At 35.7% G+C, this 19,697-nt stretch overlaps 1 protein-coding gene and 1 long non-coding RNA gene across 2 annotated transcripts; both read left to right on the forward strand.

Moving 5' to 3' along the window:
* Positions 1-10,065, forward strand: LOC138336653 (fatty-acid amide hydrolase 1-like). Its single transcript, XM_069286184.1, has 11 exons — positions 1-254; positions 675-715; positions 1,140-1,264; positions 2,033-2,158; positions 3,512-3,609; positions 4,908-5,013; positions 5,730-5,773; positions 6,632-6,671; positions 7,140-7,251; positions 7,383-7,522; positions 8,026-10,065. Exons 1-11 carry the CDS (start codon positions 1-3, stop codon positions 8,140-8,142), a joined length of 1,203 nt encoding a protein of 400 aa, XP_069142285.1. The 3' UTR covers positions 8,143-10,065.
* Positions 10,066-12,128: 2,063 nt separating this feature from the next.
* On the forward strand, positions 12,129-14,185 carry LOC138336791 (uncharacterized). Its single transcript, XR_011210471.1, has 2 exons — positions 12,129-12,635; positions 13,819-14,185. It is a non-coding gene; the product is annotated as an uncharacterized lncRNA (long non-coding RNA).
* Positions 14,186-19,697: the final 5,512 nt, after the last annotated feature.

Below are 19,697 nucleotides of genomic sequence, written 5' to 3' on the forward strand. Positions count from 1 at the left end.
ATGATTATCATATTACATTGGCAATACTTTTATCTTGTATGGGACAGTTTCGATTGTTCAAACCCAATCTACGGAAAGACACTCAATCCTCATGACCACACCCGCACCCCCGGGGGCTCGTCCGGTGGGGAGGGAGCTATTCTAGCCTCTGGAGCCTCCATTTTGGGACTGGGGTCCGACATAGCTGGAAGTATCCGGATACCGAGTCATTTCTCTGGTGTTACGGGCTTGAAACCTACATACGGTCGGCTCAGGTTAGTTCCGGTTCCGGTTCATAGTATTTATTTTACTATTTAATCATCGCATATTAGATAAAGTTACTGAGCATAAATACATAAATATAAAATGTGTCCAGCTAAATGACTTGTCAGACACACAAAACATCTTAATTTGACATGAATACAAAATTATAGAATTGGCAGTTAACTTGTATTGATATTTGTGAATTTTAATTTTTACTTCGTTTAAGATTTTGATATTTCGTAAATTAATGGACGCAGACAGGATTCTTTTATTATTTGTCATAATTCCTTATTCTTTCAATTTAAGTATTTAAACATTGCAATTAAGAAATGATTCAAATTACCTTTGACCAGAACATCTGTGTTGTTGATGTGGGTTTAAACGTCTGAGTATGTAGTACTGTCAAGACAATAATATGTTTGACTTTTCAGTACCAAAGGGATGCGAAGTTTAACAAAACCACAGAATATAGGTAAGTCTGCACTTGTACTGCGCCTAACGGTTGACAATTTCTTTTACATCCTTATTTCTCCACATGCGAGTTACAAGAATAGTTAGAAATGCCTAGGCTCATTTAACAAGTCTTTTACTATCATTACCATCTGATACGACCACTAATATTTGCTATTTGAGAATGCAAACTGAATTTGCATAATGTTGTTTGAAACCTTGGTTTTGTGACAGCGTTATGGTTCACACCACCTATTCTTTTCTTTATTTTACATTTGTTTGATATGGATAATGCTATGCCCTTGTCAATATGACCTTTTATTTGTTTGTCTTCGATATCTTTCATGAAGGTATTAAATGTCACTATCCTGTGACCATTTTACACAAATCTATGTTTTGTTGTTTATGTGACAAGATGGAGGATGCATAAATGACCTTTTATTCAGTACAGGGGACTGGAGGCCCAATGGCGCGTGACGTGGATGGAGTGGTGTTACTCATGCGAGCCATGCTGACACCCCTTCATTTTAAATTGGACCCGTCTATACCTCCTATTCCATTCAAAGAGAAGGTATGTAAATGAATGGAGCAAACTGGCTGGAACCAACGCATTTCAAAGACAGGTTCCGGTGTATATGTGCTCAAATTTCATTCTTCGAAAACTTTTTTTTTATCTTTTCTATTATTTCTTGGATTATATTACTGTAGTTATAAGCTTTGTGGCAATATGAAGTTGGCCGAATAAATCGGAGTTTAGGGGTGGTCGGGTGGTGTAGTGGTTAAGCCGCTCACCTTTCACCAAGCCGGTCGGGATTCGATCCCCGGCATGGACGTGAAAAGGTAAGGGGTCACCTGTCCGATCACGTGGGTTTTCTCCGGAGTTTCCTCCCACACTAAAGACCCCTCGCGCGCTTACATCCTGGCTATCGAGAGTGATTTACATAAGTTGCATAACTTGTTTCTCATTTGATGTTAAATAAATGAAGTTTATATTTATAGGAGTTTAGGATATTGTAACAATATGCATATGTTATACAGAATAAGTTCTACTGCAAGTTACTTTACATGTTTGTAATTAAGAGAAGGCTCACAACTTTTTAAGTTCAGAAATTTAAAAAAAAAAAAATAAGGAAAAAGGAAAACACTCGGGGAAACAATTTTGAAAATTTGAACCATTGCACGCTTTCCCATGGAAAAATAAAGTGTCATTTATCTAATGATGACTTAGACAGAACAATAAATTTACCATCGCTCATCGCCATTCAGCTAAAGGTTACCCAGACAGAACAATAAATTAATTTCACCGCAAATAAGATGCGTGTTAATATTTATTTCCCAGGAGTTCACCGACACCCGGCGTCTCCGTATCGGATACTACACCAGTCATGGATACCTGGATCCTGTCCCGGCCTGTAGACGAGCGGTCCTGATCACAAAGGAATTGCTGGAAAGGCAAGGACACACGGTAAGGATAAATGGCAATGACACACGGTAAGAATACATGACAAGGACACACGGTAAGGACAAAGGGTAATGACACACGGTAAGGATAAAGGGCAAGGACACACGGTAAGGATACAGGGGAAGGACACACGGTAAGGATAAAGAGCAAGGACACACGGTAAGGATAAAGGGCAAGGACACACGGTAAGGATAAAGGGCAAGGACACACGGTAAGGATAAAGGGCAAGGACACACGGTAAGGATAAAGGGCAAGGACACACGGTAAGGATAAAGGGCAAGGACACACGGTAAGGATAAAGGGCAAGGACACACGGTAAGGATAAAGGGCAAGGACACACGGTAAGGACAAACGGCAAGGACACACGGTAAAGATAAAGGGCAAGGACACACGGTAAGGATAAAGGGCAAGGACACACGGTAAGGATAAAGGGCAAGGACACACGGTAAGGATAAAGGGCAAGGACACACGGTAAGGATAAAGGGCAAGGACACACGGTAAGGATAAAGGGCAAGGACACACGGTAAGGACAAAGGGCAAGGACACACGGTAAGGATAAAGGGCAAGGACACACGGTAAGGATAAAGGGCAAGGACACACGGTAAGGATAAAGGGCAAGGACACACGGTAAGGATAAAGGGCAAGGACACACGGTAAGGATAAAGGGCAAGGACACACGGTAAGGATAAAGGGCAAGGACACACGGTAAGGATAAAGGGCAAGGACACACGGTAAGGATAAAGGGCAAGGACACACGGTAAAGATAAACGGCAAGGACACACGGTAAGGATAAAGGGCAAGGACACACGGTAAGGATAAAGGGCAAGGACACACGGTAAGGATAAAGGGCAAGGACACACGGTAAGGATAAAGGGCAAGGACACACGGTAAGGATAAAGGGCAAGGACACACGGTAAGGACAAAGGGCAAGGCACAGTAAGAAAGGTAAGGACACGAGTAAGGATAAAGGGCAAGGACACACGGTAAGGATAAAGGGCAAGGACACGCTGTAAGGACAAAGGGTATCACCCAATGTCGTTCCTTTATCTAGGGATGATGAATATACATACATACAAAATGTATCAGTATACGTAGTTTGTCAAGATACCCATGACTTGGACAAAAATGATGTTAAATTAAATGCAGGTCCATAAAGATTAAGGCCATGGACATCATGTATCACAAATATATCCAATCTTCTAGATAATAGCAGAAGTGACAAGTATACACGTGTATGATAACTTTCCGCAATTGCTTTCGAGAAAGAAAAAAACATTCATGTAAGATTTCATCTTTGTACCTAAGATGGTGATTATACTGCGCTTCTGACCTATTTTATTTTGTTTTAACACGTAGGTTGTAGCGTTTGATCCACCCAGGATTCCATACGCGATATCCAAGCTGTATATGAAGGTGTTGAGCGGAGATGGAGGCAAGACCATAAGAGGATATATGTAAGTAAAACATCCAAACAGGTGTGAATATTAACAACAAAATAGAACTCTTTATTGTCTCTCAGTAAACATTTACAGTCAAATCGGTCTATATAGTTCACATATATAAAAAATATCTCAGAATAAAGAATAAATATCTTTAAAGTCATGTGGCCTTTATTGTAATTTCGAACTCCTAAGAGAGTGTTCTAATTACACTGGTGGTCTATACATAGAGGTGGTCGCTAAGGTAGGTTTTTTCTACCATACTTCACAGGAATATCCCGCGGTTGCTAGGGAAAAGATAACTCTTTTTCCCATACTTCACAGGGATATCCCGTCGTTGCTAGGGAAAAGATAACTCTATCTTACACAGGGGGGTGTAAGACAGCTCACATGCGCTAGACAATAACGTGACGTCATCAATACATGCGGCGTAACTTTGCCGCGCATTGTAGATGACGTCATCAATGTTGACGCATAACGACGTTCCTGAGATAATGGTGCGATGAAAAAAGTTTGAAACCAAGTGGAATCTCATCATTTTTTCTACTAAGTATGGGAGAAAAAGAATAAAACATGGATCTGTGAAGTGGACAGGGATATCTCAACCCTCGTGAATGATTTTGGCCGTCAACCCTCGTCAAGCCTCGGGTTGACCGGCCAAAATCTTTCACTCGGGTTGAGATATCCCTGTCCACTTCACAGACCCATGTAAGATTCTATTATTCCTCCCATACTGGACAGGGTTATACCGCGGTTGCAGGAGGTTAACTCTGTCCTTTACCAGGGTAGGAAAAAGACAGCTCACACACGCTAGACAATGACGTGACGTCATCATTACATACGGCGACGCCATAAATTTTGACGCATTGTGACGTTATGACAGCACTTTGGAAATGTTTCTACATAACTGCATTTTCATAATGTTTCGTTAAAGTATGGGAGAAAAAGAATAAAATATTGGTTTGTCAGGTGGGCAGGGTTTTCTCAACCCTCATGAAAAATTATGGCCGTCAACCCTCGATAAGGCTCGGGTGAATTAGCCAAAATCTTTCACTCGGTTTGAGATATCCCTGTCCACAGATCCATGTAAGATTATATTAATCTTACTTGCACCTTTTCTGATGAACCGTAAGATTCAAAGAAATGAACAATTGAAAAATTGGAAATATCGATGATTTTCATTTTTTTATTTATGAGTTATCATTTACTAATATGCCGAGTTAATTGTAATTTACATGCATTTTGGATATTTTTTTATTATTAATCATATCTCTCATCGTGTTAGCAAAGTGTATGCTCCGTCATGTTTTCAGGAAAGATGATGTAGTTGACCCTAGTATGAAGATGATGATGTTTAGCAATGGACGCTCGGTCCCTGTCCGTCATTTTCTCGCCAGTCTTGCTGGGTTCCTGTCCAAGGTACGTATTCAAACAAGCAAGTACTTTATAATCAGCAGACACAATGATATATCAGTTGCTGTCCTCATTATAAGATATCCCGGAAGGTAAAGCTGCTTTTTATATCTTTGTACCCGTAAGGAGTCTAAAATCTGATTTAGTTGGAGTTTTAAGTATTGAACTTGATATTTTCATCAATTGTATGGAAGTTGTTAATGCTTAACTAGGTCATTATATAATACCTACTTTTTTTCAATATTCACAATCTTGCTTTGCAACGGACTGAAATTCAAAAAACTCTTGCTTTTGAAACAGAAGACTTCAGAATGGAAATTTCAATTTTTTACCATACGGGCATGGCACCATAAAACGATTCTCAGACAGATTTTTACTCAAGTAAATGACTTTACATAGGGACTTGATTAAAGAATCTGCCTGAGAAAGTTTTAGGAAGCCAGGCCCTGATCTAAGAAAGTACCATGAATCCAGAAAACATCTGACGTTTTGAATAGCATGTAATATGCAGTGGACCCTACTAAGTATCTTCATACGAAATATTTTACTTATCACCGTGATTAAGGCTGCAGTACAGCCCAAAGTGATACTCCTCCTTTCTGCATGGAGCATGGAGCAGAAATCGATAGGCGCAAGTGCAGGTTTTCATTAAATTCTAACTTTTATACAAAGTTAACCATTGCTAAAATTGTAACTAACTAAAGGTTAATTCTACATTGTAGGACCCTATGCAGGGACAGATGATTCGATCAATGATAGGATGTAGGTAGGTATGCTAAAAATAGCAGAAAACAGGTCTTCTTTTAAATATCTCTTTTCAATTGTACTATAGGGTTACAAAAAATACGAAGGTATATACTAAAGTGGTAATTATATTGTTGTTTATGTATTAAGTTGAAAATAATTGAAGTATGATTTAAATTTATCATATTTTAGCGCATTTAGTTCTAGAGACTTAATTCGTTTTAGCGCTACATCGAATAAAGGATGTGCTCTGTTTGCAACCTGGGTAAAAACATAAAACCAGACTCCGATTGAAATTGAAATATGCCATTTATTAATTTAACAAATGACGAGAAAAAAATACAATAAAAACTATCATATTCATTAAAGTACAATACAAACTTGTACTTAAACTATTCAATCAGATATATCTCAAACAATATACCCAGGGCTACAAAGATGGGTGTCGAATTATGCCTGCCCCATCATTGCAGATCCTTGGTATTGACATATATAAAGGAAGATGGGGTGGGTGGTGGTTTTCTACAATTCCGCACTGACCCACGAATGAAAATTAATGGCGCCCACTGAATTTTTTTCTTCTAACTGGCGCATGCGCAATGCTAAGCAAAGAACGACAACCACGTATGGAGTTGTCGTCCTGACTAAAACACCACGAGTAGTCTCCCTTGTTGTTATATACATATAATAATTATAAAGATCAGCGCTAAAAACATTTATGCTTAACACACATAAATTAATATTTCTGTGTGATAGAACAGGTATTGTGAATGCGCTAATTCATCATTGTGTCAATTTTCGCTAAAATTTGAATGCGTTTGGAATGCGTTATACTGTGTATGTTTCGAACTTTGATCATTTCCAATACACGTTTTTGTAGATCTGTGAATGAATGGTGGGGACTGAACACCCAGGTCGGGGTAAGTGTACAACAGACAGATAGTGTCTTGATTACCTACCTTAGTTTTTCTACTCCCCGTTAGGCTTTGCTCCCAAAATAATAGACTGGATTGCCTGCCGTAGTTTTTCTTCTCTTTGTTTCGTTAATACAGTATTTATGAGCGCAGCCTAGTGAAGAGAATTCGTACTAAGTCAGGTAATCCAGTCTATATGTACTATATTTCTATATGAAGTATTTCTATAAGTAATTAAAGACATTATTTTCTGATCTTTAAAGTCTTGAATTAGAATATGCAGTACATTGAATGTAACATTTACAAATGAAGTTTAATTTGTTTGTACAAATCTAAGCATACATGTATATATGGAATTAAGTGAACGGTAAGGTTTTTTTTGTTTTTGTTTTTATTTTCAAAGTGCACATGAGATGCTATTCTGCTCTTATGTGCTGTTGTAATGCAATAGAGATTTTTTTTTATATTTTTCAGCAATATCGGGAAGAATTTTACGACGCCTGGACGCGTCAGAAGTTAGACATAGTTATATGCCCGGCATTTGGCTTCGTCGCTCCTCCATATGACCATTTTGACCAAACTTTTGGTATGAATCCCCTGCTAACTTTGGCAAAAATTATTTCAAGCCTGAAGGGATATTTTGATATTGCGAATTGTTTCAAATTGTATACATAATTATAAGAACTTATTAATTAATGTTCCAAGCATACTTTTCAGGTGGTGGTATTAACGAGCCAATATACAACTTATTGAATTACCCCGCCGGGAGCCTCCCAGTGACGTCAGTATCAGCAGCAGATATTGAGGACATGAAAAAATACCCACAGCACACACTGTTCGAGAAAACCATCAAAAAGGTATTCCGCATACATATATTACACATTTAATGTAAATCAACTAATTGTCACGTGCGATTAAATTTCGCGAATTCCTCGCATGATTAGAGTATGAGAAAATTAATTTCTGCGACTTATACAATCGCAACACATCGGAAAATTTTCCGGCAATCTTCGGAAATATGTGATATGTTTCCGAAGATTGCCGGAAATTTCTCCGATATGTTACGATTGAGGTCTCATAATCTCCGTGAATAGGCATGGACGCGCGAAAATCAGTCGACACGAAATTTAGTTGGCTTACAGTAGACGAAAATATCGAATACATATAAATGTAAACAAGTTACACTATTTTCAATTGGCTCAACAAGAACTTCAAATTGTTCATGATCCAGAACCCTGGAATATATTTTGGTTATTAGCATGTGTATGTACATGATTTTAACTAACAGTCTATTATAGTGGATAATCTAAATACAAACATTTGTTGGTGTCTTTGCTTTATTATTTCGTTTTTTTTCCAGATATCTGAGGGATCTGAAGGTCTACCCGTGGGAGTCCAGGTGGTGGGTCAGCAGTGGCAGGAAGAACTGGTTCTACGGGTGATGAAGGAAATAGAACAATCCAACACTTCTAAATAACAGATTTTATAAATATCACTTTACTTCGTAAATAGAACAATCCAACACTTCTAAATAACAGATTTTATATCACTTTACTTCGTAAATAGAACAATCCAACACTTCTAAATAACAGATTTTATATCACTTTACTTCGTAAATAGAACAATCAACATTTCTAAATAACATATTTTATATCACTAAACATTGATAGGCAAAGCTTGAATAATAGATCCACACATCATTTGTTAAAACAAATTTAATTGAAAGATTAATTTCAAATAACATGCATATCAAAATTATAGACATTGTAAGGGCAATAACTCTATTGTGCCAAACGGGTTATAATTTCCGGTAGAGATCTTCCTTAAACATGTATGTCACTGAAGATTTGAAAAGAACTTATGAAAAGCCTTGTGGGTCCTCAAAAATGTTAATTCAGTCTTTGTTGCTGCTAATTTTACTTCGAAACATGAAAGGAACATACTGTATTATTTTGTCCGAGTACATGAAGAGAAGTAATGAATTTCTCCTTCTAGGGTAACAGGCATAATTACTGTAATGCAATTTTTATCTTTGAATGAAAATAAAATATTTATGAAAACAGTACAAAATAATGCACTGTATACCTCATTCTAGGATACTTACAATACTAGTAAGCGGTATACGTATAAGCATACGGATATGTACGTATTGGAAGGGGAGCGACCATTGTTCTTTACATATTGCATATTTTCTATTTTCGTGTTTTGAATATTGAATTGAAAATAAACTCCCCTATCGTAGTTTGCATGCTAGAAGTACAATACTATTTATCGTTTCAATAAACATATCATGATCTCTGGAAGGCTATACCCGCTCAATCGAATACGCACGATCATTGCGTGACTGCCGTGTATATTGTACCTGAGTCACAGTGTGTTCTATGTGATACCTGGGTAACAGGTATGATTATACGGTTTACGTTATACAAATAATAACTTTTTGTAGGTTTATACGAGGAAATGTGAAACCTGAGAAAGGTGGTGTTCCCCGAGGCCGACATTTACATTGCATTTTGTCAATACCTGCCCAAACGGTCTAAGCCAATCAGAAAACGGCAAAACTCACAGTCATATAATAATAGATTTTGTTTCATTATATACAACGATTGATTACTATTATGAGATCAGAAGAGGAGATAATTACAATGTGTTAAACGACATATTTATAAAATAGATGCAAAATAGAAAATATGGAATGTGTTATGAGTAATGTTCGCTCCCCTTTCAATACGTAACCGTATATGTATACCGCTTATTTTAATATATGTGTTTGACCTTCAGTAATTATACAAGAAAATCATTTAAGTTTCAATGACGAGTGTCCATTTGAGACTTGAATTCACGTTTATATTCATAAAATTATGTGCAATTGTTTTTGGACATGTTATAGCCGATATAGTTTCTATACAGTACTTTCAGTAATTTGATGTTGTTATCTTGTATTTTAATCAGTATTATAAAACTTAAAAAGTGTCATTAGCTATCAGTGTACTCATTCATATCAGAAGAGCAAGATTTGTTGCGCGTAATTTTGTATTACTAAATACAAACATAACGAATGTCATCATTTTTAGTTATACCACAAAATCATAAATATCATGAAATTATACCAAGTAAACTGTATGTAGCAGGACGTATACAGATAGGTACTCGCCCAATACAGTATTTGGCCGATTATTTGTCCAAAAGGTTTTAGAGCTACAACATCGCAACTACTAATCTCTGTCCAATGCTAATTCACCACTGTAGGTTAATTTGTATAGAAATGATGATTAGAGATTGTCGTTATTAAAGCGTGTGTGTATGTGGTATGAATGAATAATTCTGTAGACAGAAAACGAATTTAATGTATATATGTATGTTTTTGTTATTGAAATAAAAAAAATGAATGAATGATAAATTGTCTATATGAAATTGTGTGTTTTGTTGTTAATTATTAGTGTATATTTATGTAGTACTCTTGTACTAAAAAAAAGAAAGAAAAAAATATGCATATACCGTACATTTGGTCAACTGATTCAAGAAACAGCATTCAATTGTAAAATTACAGAATTACTTATTTTAGATATGTGATAAGGACATGAAATTATGATTATATCGATCGCCCACCCTGATCTATTATGAGATAAGAAGTGGAGATAATTACAATGTGTTAAACAACATATTTATAAAATAGACGCAAAATAGAAAATATGGAATGTTTTATGAGTAATGTTCGCTCCCCTTTCGATACGTATCCGCATACGTATACCGCTTATTTTAAGATACATGTTTGAGCTTCAGTAATTATACAAGTAAACCATTTAAGTTTCAATGACGAGTGTCCATTTGAGACTTGAGTTCATGTTTATATTTGTAAAACTAAGTGCAAAGGTTTTTGGACATGTCATAGCCGATATAGTTTCTATAGAGTACTTTCAGTAATTTGATGTTGTTATCTTGTATTTTAATCAGTATTATAAAACTTAAAAAGTGGTCATTAGCTATCAGTATACTCATTCATATCAGAAGAGCAAGATTTGTTGCGCGTATTTCGTAATACTAAATACTAACATAACGAATGCATAATTTTAGCTATACCACAAAATCATAAACATCATGAAATTATACCCAGTAAACTGTATGTAGCAGAACGTTTACAGATACGTACTCAGCCTTATACACTATTTGGCCGATTATTTGTCCAAAAGGTTTTAGAGCTACAACATCGCAACTACTAATCTCTGTCCAATGCTAATTCACCACTGTAGGTTAATTTGTATAGAAATGATGATTAGAGATTGTCGTTATTAAAACGTGTGTGTATGTGGTATAAATGAATAATTCTGTAGACGGAAACGAATTTAAAGTATATTTAAAATATATGAAACTATAAAACTATAAAACTATATGAAATTGTATGTCTTGTTGTTAATTAAGTAGTACTCTTGTACTTCACAAGTAAAACAAAAAGAAAAAAATATGCATATACCGTACATTTGGTCAACTGATTGTAAGAAACAGCATTCAATTGTAAAATTACAAGATTACTTATTTTAGATATGTGACAGGGACATAAAATCATTATTATATCGATCGCCCACCCAGAGAGCCTACCAAAAGGACACGTGAGGCAACAACAGCAAGACCTAAGCTTTCTATTACCCCGGCCAGGCCAGGATTCGAACCCGGATCGTCCTAACCGAAGCCGGATGCTCTGCCGATTGAACTACCTGGACGCCTGAAAAAAACTTTTGCACTGAAGACTCGCAATCTATGTTCGGGTATTCGGGTACATCAAGTATCGAAAACATAGGGGTGTCTGTATAATTAGAATAAAACAAATGAGTGTATTATATGATTAACTCACTATAATAAAGTTTGGTCACAGGCACAGAATGTTCGATAAGCGGGAAAGTATACCACCAGACGAGAACAAGTGCGACATCGCTTGTTTGTTTGTTTGATTAATTAACGTCCTATTAACAGGTATTGTCATGTAAGGACGGCCTCCCATGTATGCGGTGTGTTGCGTGTATGTTGTGCGAGGTGCGTGTTTTGGGAGACTGCGGTAAATTCATGTTATGTCTTCTTGTATAGTGGAACTATTGCCCTTTTTATAGTGCTATATCACTGAAGCATGCCGCCGAAGACACCAAGCAACACACCCCACCCGGTCACATTATACTGACAACGGGCGAACCAGTCGTCCCACTCCCCGTTTGGTGAGCGCTAAGCAGGAGCAGAAACTACCACTTTTATAGACTTTGGTGTGTCTCGGCCAGGGGACAGAACCCAGAGCCTTCCTCACAGGGGCGAACGCTCAACGCAAGGCCAAAAGTGAGGCGGTGCCAAGGAAGGCATTAGGAAAGATAAAGTCAGTTAGGAAGAAAAAAAAAGATAAGATCCTAAATTTAGTCGCCTTTTACGATCATGCAATAGGGGCAGCAGGTACAATTCTAACACCCTACCTGCAGGGCTCATTATCTCCCTTGTAGGTAGGTATCCATTGTGACGTCATTATTTTGTGTGCACTGATTAAAAGAAAAAGCATCCATCGTAAAACTACAAAATTACTTTAATAATTTAATATGTGTCAAGGAAATAAAATAACCATTTAGATATAGATCAATCACTCAGAGAGTCTACCAAAAGGACACGAGGCAACACAGCTAAATCAAAGCTTCCTGCTACCCCGGCCAGGCCGGGATTCGAACCCGGAACCTCCGAACCAAAGACGGATGCTCTACCGATTGAGCTACCTGGACGCCTGAATGCAATCAATGCACTGAAGACCGTGCCACAATCTATGTTCGGGTATTCGGGTATACAAAGTATTATCCACATAGGGGTGTCTGTAAAACGACATGTGTTTACCTCATTTGAATCAAAGTTTGGCCACAGGTACAATACGACAACACAGGGATTCGAATCCGGGAAATATATCTTGCCAGTTAAAAACGTCACCGGAAAACTTGTCAAGCTTAAAAGGTGAGACTGATCTATGTACAAGGAAATGATTAAATAAATATTGGATATCCCGTCTAACAACTATCAAACCAAAAATGCTGGGTCTGATTTGACATTCTGGTGAAGGCATAGGTACCTGGCTCGTTTTTAAAACAAGAGGCCCAGAGTGCCTGTATTGCTCACTTGGTTTGTAATGCCAAGTAATGTTCATTGTTTCTTTTCTGAAGGAATGCAAATATTTACCCCTAATTTCCCTACTAGGCCCCACTCTTACCGCTCCAGGGAGTCAGAGCCAAATTTACACATGCTCTGTTCCCCTTCCCCAGAGGATGTTTCTAGCAACATTTGGTTTCAATCAATGCAGAACTCTATGACTAGAACACCTTCAAGTCAAGACTCAATAAGTACTGGAAAAACCACCCAGCAAAATTTCAACCATCTTTCTGACAAAATTGTATAAATCGGGGTGAAAAAATTACTCACAGGAATGGACAGCAAACCCTGTGATATTCTAAATCCATGGAAACTTTTTAATCAGTGTTTTTATCAGTGTCTGGCACTTATATATATGTGTCGGTATCTCATTACTATGAGATTAAGTAACATTGTGTATATATATATATATCTCCTGTTCCCCTAACAACGGAAAAGGATTTCAACATTAATGAAATGACTGTATATACATTATTTTAAGCAACCGGAAGTCCATAGTACGCGTTAGGAATACACAATGTCATTGTTTGAAGAAACTTTAATACATCTCCACAAGCTAGTCTTAGCTTACCAATGATGTCAACTGAGCGAGTACTGAGCGAATAGTGGCGATATAAAGAGTTTACCTCTATTATCCAAATTGGGCCCCGCCCCTCCTGCCCCCGAGGGGTCTGAGCCAAAGTTTATACAAACTCTGTTCCTCTTCCCCAAGGAAAGTTTCTGACCAATGGTTACAGTTCATGCAGAACTCTATTATAGTTTTGCAATCCCACAGGATTCAGTGCATATTTCAGTGTATGTCATCATGTTAACTAGTGTTTATAGCATGAAGTAGGAGCGTTGGTTTGTCCGGATTCGACTTTACAAAGACGTACACATCGATTACGTTATTACCTTGTCAGCAAAATGGTTAGATAGGACAGTTTTTCTAATATTTTGTTCCATAATGGAAACGCTGCACTCACAAATACTATTTATATTGTATTTTCAGAGCAAAGCCTAGCGGAAAGTAAAAACTATGGCAGCAATCCAGTCTACGTGAAAAAAATGTAGGATTACCTAACGTAGTTATACTTTTATCCGCATGATGTCGCCTCCACGTAACGTGCATCAAAAACAAGAAAAATACGTCATCTCCATTGTGACGTCATTTGTTGCCTTTTCCGAAGTCCTTGTTAATTAATGTATCGATATGAGTATCACCGTAATACAGTCTGTCTTCCGAGATTTGGCGTGAAAGAGTCAATTTGATTTTCAAGAATGTATTTTGTAGATTTGTTACACTCATTATCATTTATGATGCTTTTATTATCTGCTATACAGATGTATTTTAACGTTTAATAAACGTTTCATTTTTATTTTGGTGTCATGTTTTGTTTTCTGTTATCCCCCGCTTTCTCCGAAACGGGAGTTAATTTGGCTTTGTCCGTCTGTCTGTTCGTATTTTGGGCTCCATTTTTTAAGATCCCTCGCGCGCTTACATCCGGGCCATCGAGAGTGATTTACATAAGTTGTATAAATTGTTTCGAAATCGATGTAAAATAAATAAAGTTTATATTTTATATTTTTAAATAATAAATTTTGTTTGCAAACTTTTGTGAGAATCCGCTACGCGAACAAAATTTCTTTCATAACCCGATGTAGTTAAAAAATAGTGACATCAATGCTTAAATGAAACACAGGTTTACGACGCGCGCAAAAAAAAAAATGCTAAAAATACTATTTTTTAGTTTTTTTTTTGTTTTTTTTTTTTTTTTGCGCGCGCGTCGTAAACCTGTGGTCTTCATGAAGTCTAAACCTAGTGCACTTCTTCCAATCGTTGTTCACACCGTGTGTACAATGTGTAACCTTTAGTCTAATTCCAATTAACTGTAGCCTTCTTTCCACTGTTTAACCGTCCTCAGCTTTTCGAGGTTTATTTACCTCTTCTCTTACAGCTGACTTGGCTGTGTGTATTGCTCTTTACTTAAATATGAAAGACAGAAAGTATGTCTTCATCCAATAACTGTATAACAAATAAAGAGATAGATTTTCTTCTGTAAGTAATTCGTATCCTTCAGACACCTGTTTATAATGATACAGTGTTATATGGAAAACAACCGTTGATACACGTGTTAGCTTCCCAAAAAGCTAAGTGGGCTACGCGGAAGCTTACACGATTTGGTTGGAGAGAATATGCAAATTAAACAATGATAGATAATATTGCTAAGCAATTTCAAATGTTGGAAATGAAACCACGATCCGCGGGGGACCATAACGATACAAAACACGTGTTCTTTGTAGTAAAACGTAGTAAAACAAGTCACGTGCTTATAACTCATTCATGCCATTGGCCGAAATTCTGGGTAACTAGTAATCACTAGATTGTGGGTATACTTTGACTTCAAAATAATTTCTCTGACCTGGTATTGAGCACATATAATTTGGCCTTTTGACAGAGATTTTATTTTCTTTGTGTCATTTTTATCTGTTCTGAAACCTAAAGCAGGTAAAAATAAATTTAGAATTTCACTTATTATACCGAAAGTAGCCGATCTTCGCTGATCCTAGATTAGACGGTTAGACCGATTGAAATTGTCAATTCGCATTATATCATTTATAGATTAGACGTAGAAATGGCGATTTTATTTCTCATTTCAGTCCATTGTCTAAAGTAAAACAGTACTTATGTGCAAGTCAAAATGATATGCGTGCAATATTAATAACAGTTTGGAGTATATAAATATTTTCTAATAAAACAATTTTTCCGAAAAATGGCAAGCAAACTATCACTATATTTGGAAGTAAACACACAATCACATGATCACTTTTTATATTTCGACCAATGGCATGAATGAGGTATAAGCACGTGACTTGTTTTACTACGTTTTTACTATAAAAAAAAACTAAAAAAAAAACCCCATACATACATGTATGCAAGTATGATAAACTGGTTTCCCAATGTGAATTGTGTACCTTATTTTCTTAAGGATGTATTCTTCTGTGGTTTCAGTCCCGTTAAAGTCTCGTTTCGACATAGATCATAAACGTTATGAGATTTTCAAATACGATTTATCAATATCTGTAGCATGTGGTCTGTAGCAAATTTTGTCAAAATATTACATTTCTATTTTTAGTAGATTTTTTTACACAGCGATTTTTAGAAATGGCCCATTTGGCGGCCATTTTGAAATTGTGTCTTTTTTGGCTTTGAGAAGAGCCATCGTTTTCCCCATTTTTTACTTAAATTGTTTTTACTTGAATCATCACCGCGTCAGCATTTTCAGTTGTATCGAGTTTAATTTTTGCTGTAAATCTTCACTGGGTTCATGTTAATTAAAATATTGAACATTAATGTGTGAAATGATACACTTTTGTCACTTTATTTTTACATTTAATGGTAATTTGAGCACTTTTATTTTTTAGTCAAAAATATTGAAAAATAACATATATTTAAATGGGGCAAAAAAGTAAGCACACGGACCCCCCATTTTTCTGCCTGATTTAGAAAGAACAACCATTTCCCTATTGATATGCAAACTATTGACAAAAGTTTAATACCAGAACTTTTTCTATAAAGTATTAAATTTGACAAAAATGGCTGAAAATGGTGCATTTTGGAGCTCAAAATTAGGGGGTAGGGGTAGCATATGTTGTTATTTTGAGAAAAAATATGACTCTTATTAATCATAACTGATATATTTTTAATGAAGACTACTGGAAAATAAATTCTACAAACATCCATACATATCAAACACCTCATTAGGAAATTATGGCTTTAAATTCTAGTGTATGTGGTCAAAACGGCGAAATTCCAATAAAATCCACTATTTTGTCATTTTGGTATCTTTGAGTGACAATAACTCAAAAACGAGCACACGGACATATGTTTTTTCTTCCATTTTCTTTCATGGTATGAACTCCTCTTTCCAAAAATTTATATGAGAAAAAAATTGTGTACCTTATTTTCTTAAGCGAGTTCAATTATTTGGGACTGTATAGAATTATATATAATTAGATGATATAGGATCTAGGCCTAAGAGTATGCTTAGATTGTATAGCCACGAGCGTAAGATTTTATTTATCATATAAATGTATAGTACCATTATAAAAATATACATGCGTAACTTTAATTTTTGTGGAACTGCATGGCGAGCCGAAGTCGTCTTTATTACACTAAAGAAATATAATCTGACATTCATGGTCTAAACTTGATTAAAGAAAACAAGTGACCAAACGGTCATCTGATAATGTAACCTTGGCACTACTTGAATAGGAAAAGATTGAAATAGGCTTCACGATGGCGACTTTGACATCCATCTTGGATTTTGGGTTTTAGAGGTCTAAAATATTCAACACTTCTCATAAGCAGCCGTTCTTTTACATTCAAATATATTTTCAGCACTGAATCATAATGTGGACTATGTGACATACGGCGGACGACGACGGACGAAGCACGATGACTTAATGATCAGATGACAGAAATAAACTACGACTACATCAAGTCAAGATAGGTACCTCACGCTTACGAAAATCAAGTGAATGTCAAAATTCAAAGTCATTATTTTCCGAAGTCAAGAACAAATTTTGCACATTTTCATTCACAGGTTTACGACGCGCGCGCGCAAAAAAAAAAAAAAAATACTAAAAATTATTTTTAGTATTTTTTTTTTTTTTGCGCGCGTCGTAAACCTGTGTTTGAACACATCAAGTGATGAACTTATGTGAAGTAAGATTTCAGCGTTGGCAAATTTTCGCCCAAGAGATATTTTGATCAGCAAAATATTTTGATTATAAAGAATTTATTATTATCTAGCAAGAACATATAAACATGAACATAATGTAGTAGATTATCTCATATTAAGTAGTCAAGCTTTCAGACTAGTCTCTGAATTTGAAATATGTGACTTTAATCCTTTATTTTCATATGTTCATAACCAAATCCATTGTATTTTGAATATGTCAAACTTAACCAATACCGTTGTAAATGATACTGATATGTATACTGTTACAAATGTAAAATGGAATTCTTCTATAAAGGACGAATTTGTAGAAGCCTTAAATCTGATTGAAAATAATAATTTGCGTGCAGTTCGAAACTCTTTAGACCAGCTGGTCGGTAATGATGAGGTTGATATTGACCAAATCAATGATGTAGTCACAGGCATTTGTCAAGTTCTTAAATGGGCGACCAACAAAGTATTTGTGTCTCAGACGGTAAGATATAAACAAAAAATAAACATGAGTAAATCATGGTTTGATAAAGAATGTGGTTTAACGCGAAATGCTTTTAACAAAAGACGGATTAAATAGAAGTTTAACAAAACGGTCATTAATAAAACTGATATGAATAAAAATCTAGCGAGTACAGAAAACAGCTTCGAATAAGCTATAGGAAGTTCCAAGAAAAGTGTTGTAAGAAACTTCGATCTTATGTCAAAAAACAACTCTAAAGAATTTTGGAAAACTATTAATAAATTTTCGTCAGTGAAAAAAAAAGACAATTGATATACCACTAGATTCACTGTACCAGTATTTCAAGACCCTGAATGATGATGATGATGATGATGATGATGATGATTTGATGATGATGATGATGATGATGATGATGATGATGATGATGATGATAACGATGATGACGATGATGATGATGTATCGGACGATGGCGACGATGATGAGGTATTGACCGATGATGAGGATGATGATGAATTGAAAAATGACGATGATGATGTTTTATTTAAATATGATGACGATGATATGATGATGATGATGATGATGATAACGATGACGATGATGATGAGATGATGATGGGATGATGATAATGATGATGATGATGATGATGATGATGATGATGATGATGATGATGATGATGATGATGATGATGATGATGATGATGATGATGATGAGATGATGATGATTTGAATGATGATGAGGATGAAGATGATGATGATGATATATTGAATAATGAAATAACGGAAGATGAAGTTAAAAAAGCGATCGGGCAGTTATAAAATGGTAAAGCCCCTGATTATGATAAAAATATTGAATGAATATTTGAAACATTCACCTCCAGAAATTGTAACTATTTATTGTAAACTTTTTAATATTGTTCTTAACTCTAGTATCATACCGGAAGATTGGACAATTGGAGTAATTAATCCTATATATAAAAATAAAGGAGAGATCACTACAGGGCAATCACCATTATAAGCTGTTTAGGAAAGCTTTTTACATCAATAATATATAATCGCCTAAATCTATATGTAAAGCAAAAGCAAATTCTTTCTATTAATCAGCAGGATTCCGTAAAGATCATTCAACAGTCAATAACCTTTTTTTACGTCATATCTTTTTACCTGAATAGTGGGGAAAAACTCTACTGTACATTCATAGATTTTAGAAAAACTTTCGATGCGGTTTGGCAAGCTGGACTATGGATGAAACTTCAAAAATCACATATTAAAGGCAAATGTTTTACTGTTATTAAGAATATGTATAATAATATCAAGTCATGTGTTAAACATAATGGAAAGGTATAAGATTTTCCCCCGTGTTTAACTGGTGTAAGACAAGGCGAAAATCTTTCCCATATACTATTTTCGTTATTCTTAAATGATTTAGAAACTTTTTTTTCAGTCTATGACAAGCGTTCCTCTCGCAAAGATAACTGAAGATATATCATCTGAGTTACAGCTTTTTATTGAAATCTTCGTCTTGTTATATGCCGACGATACACTTCTGTTTGCAGAAACTCCCGAAGGACTTCAAAAGCGTTAGATATTTTCCAACATTATTGTGATATTTTGAAACTGAAGGTAAATGTCGACAAAACTAAAATTATGATTTTCTGTAAGCGGAAGTCAACACAAAATCTTGAGTTTTATTTGCGAG

The sequence above is a fragment of the Argopecten irradians genome, chromosome 12 (genome assembly GCF_041381155.1).
Source record: "Argopecten irradians isolate NY chromosome 12, Ai_NY, whole genome shotgun sequence".
Classification (NCBI taxonomy): domain Eukaryota; kingdom Metazoa; phylum Mollusca; class Bivalvia; order Pectinida; family Pectinidae; genus Argopecten; species Argopecten irradians.

Coding starts and splice junctions, on each gene's coding strand:
- LOC138336653 (XM_069286184.1), top strand. CDS start 1: ATGATTATCATATTACATTGGCAATACTTTTATCTTGTATGGGACAGT. Junction 255..674: donor CCTACATACGGTCGGCTCAG/GTTAGTTCCGGT, acceptor TTGACTTTTCAG/TACCAAAGGGATGCGAAGTT. Junction 3,610..4,907: donor AAGACCATAAGAGGATATAT/GTAAGTAAAACA, acceptor TCATGTTTTCAG/GAAAGATGATGTAGTTGACC.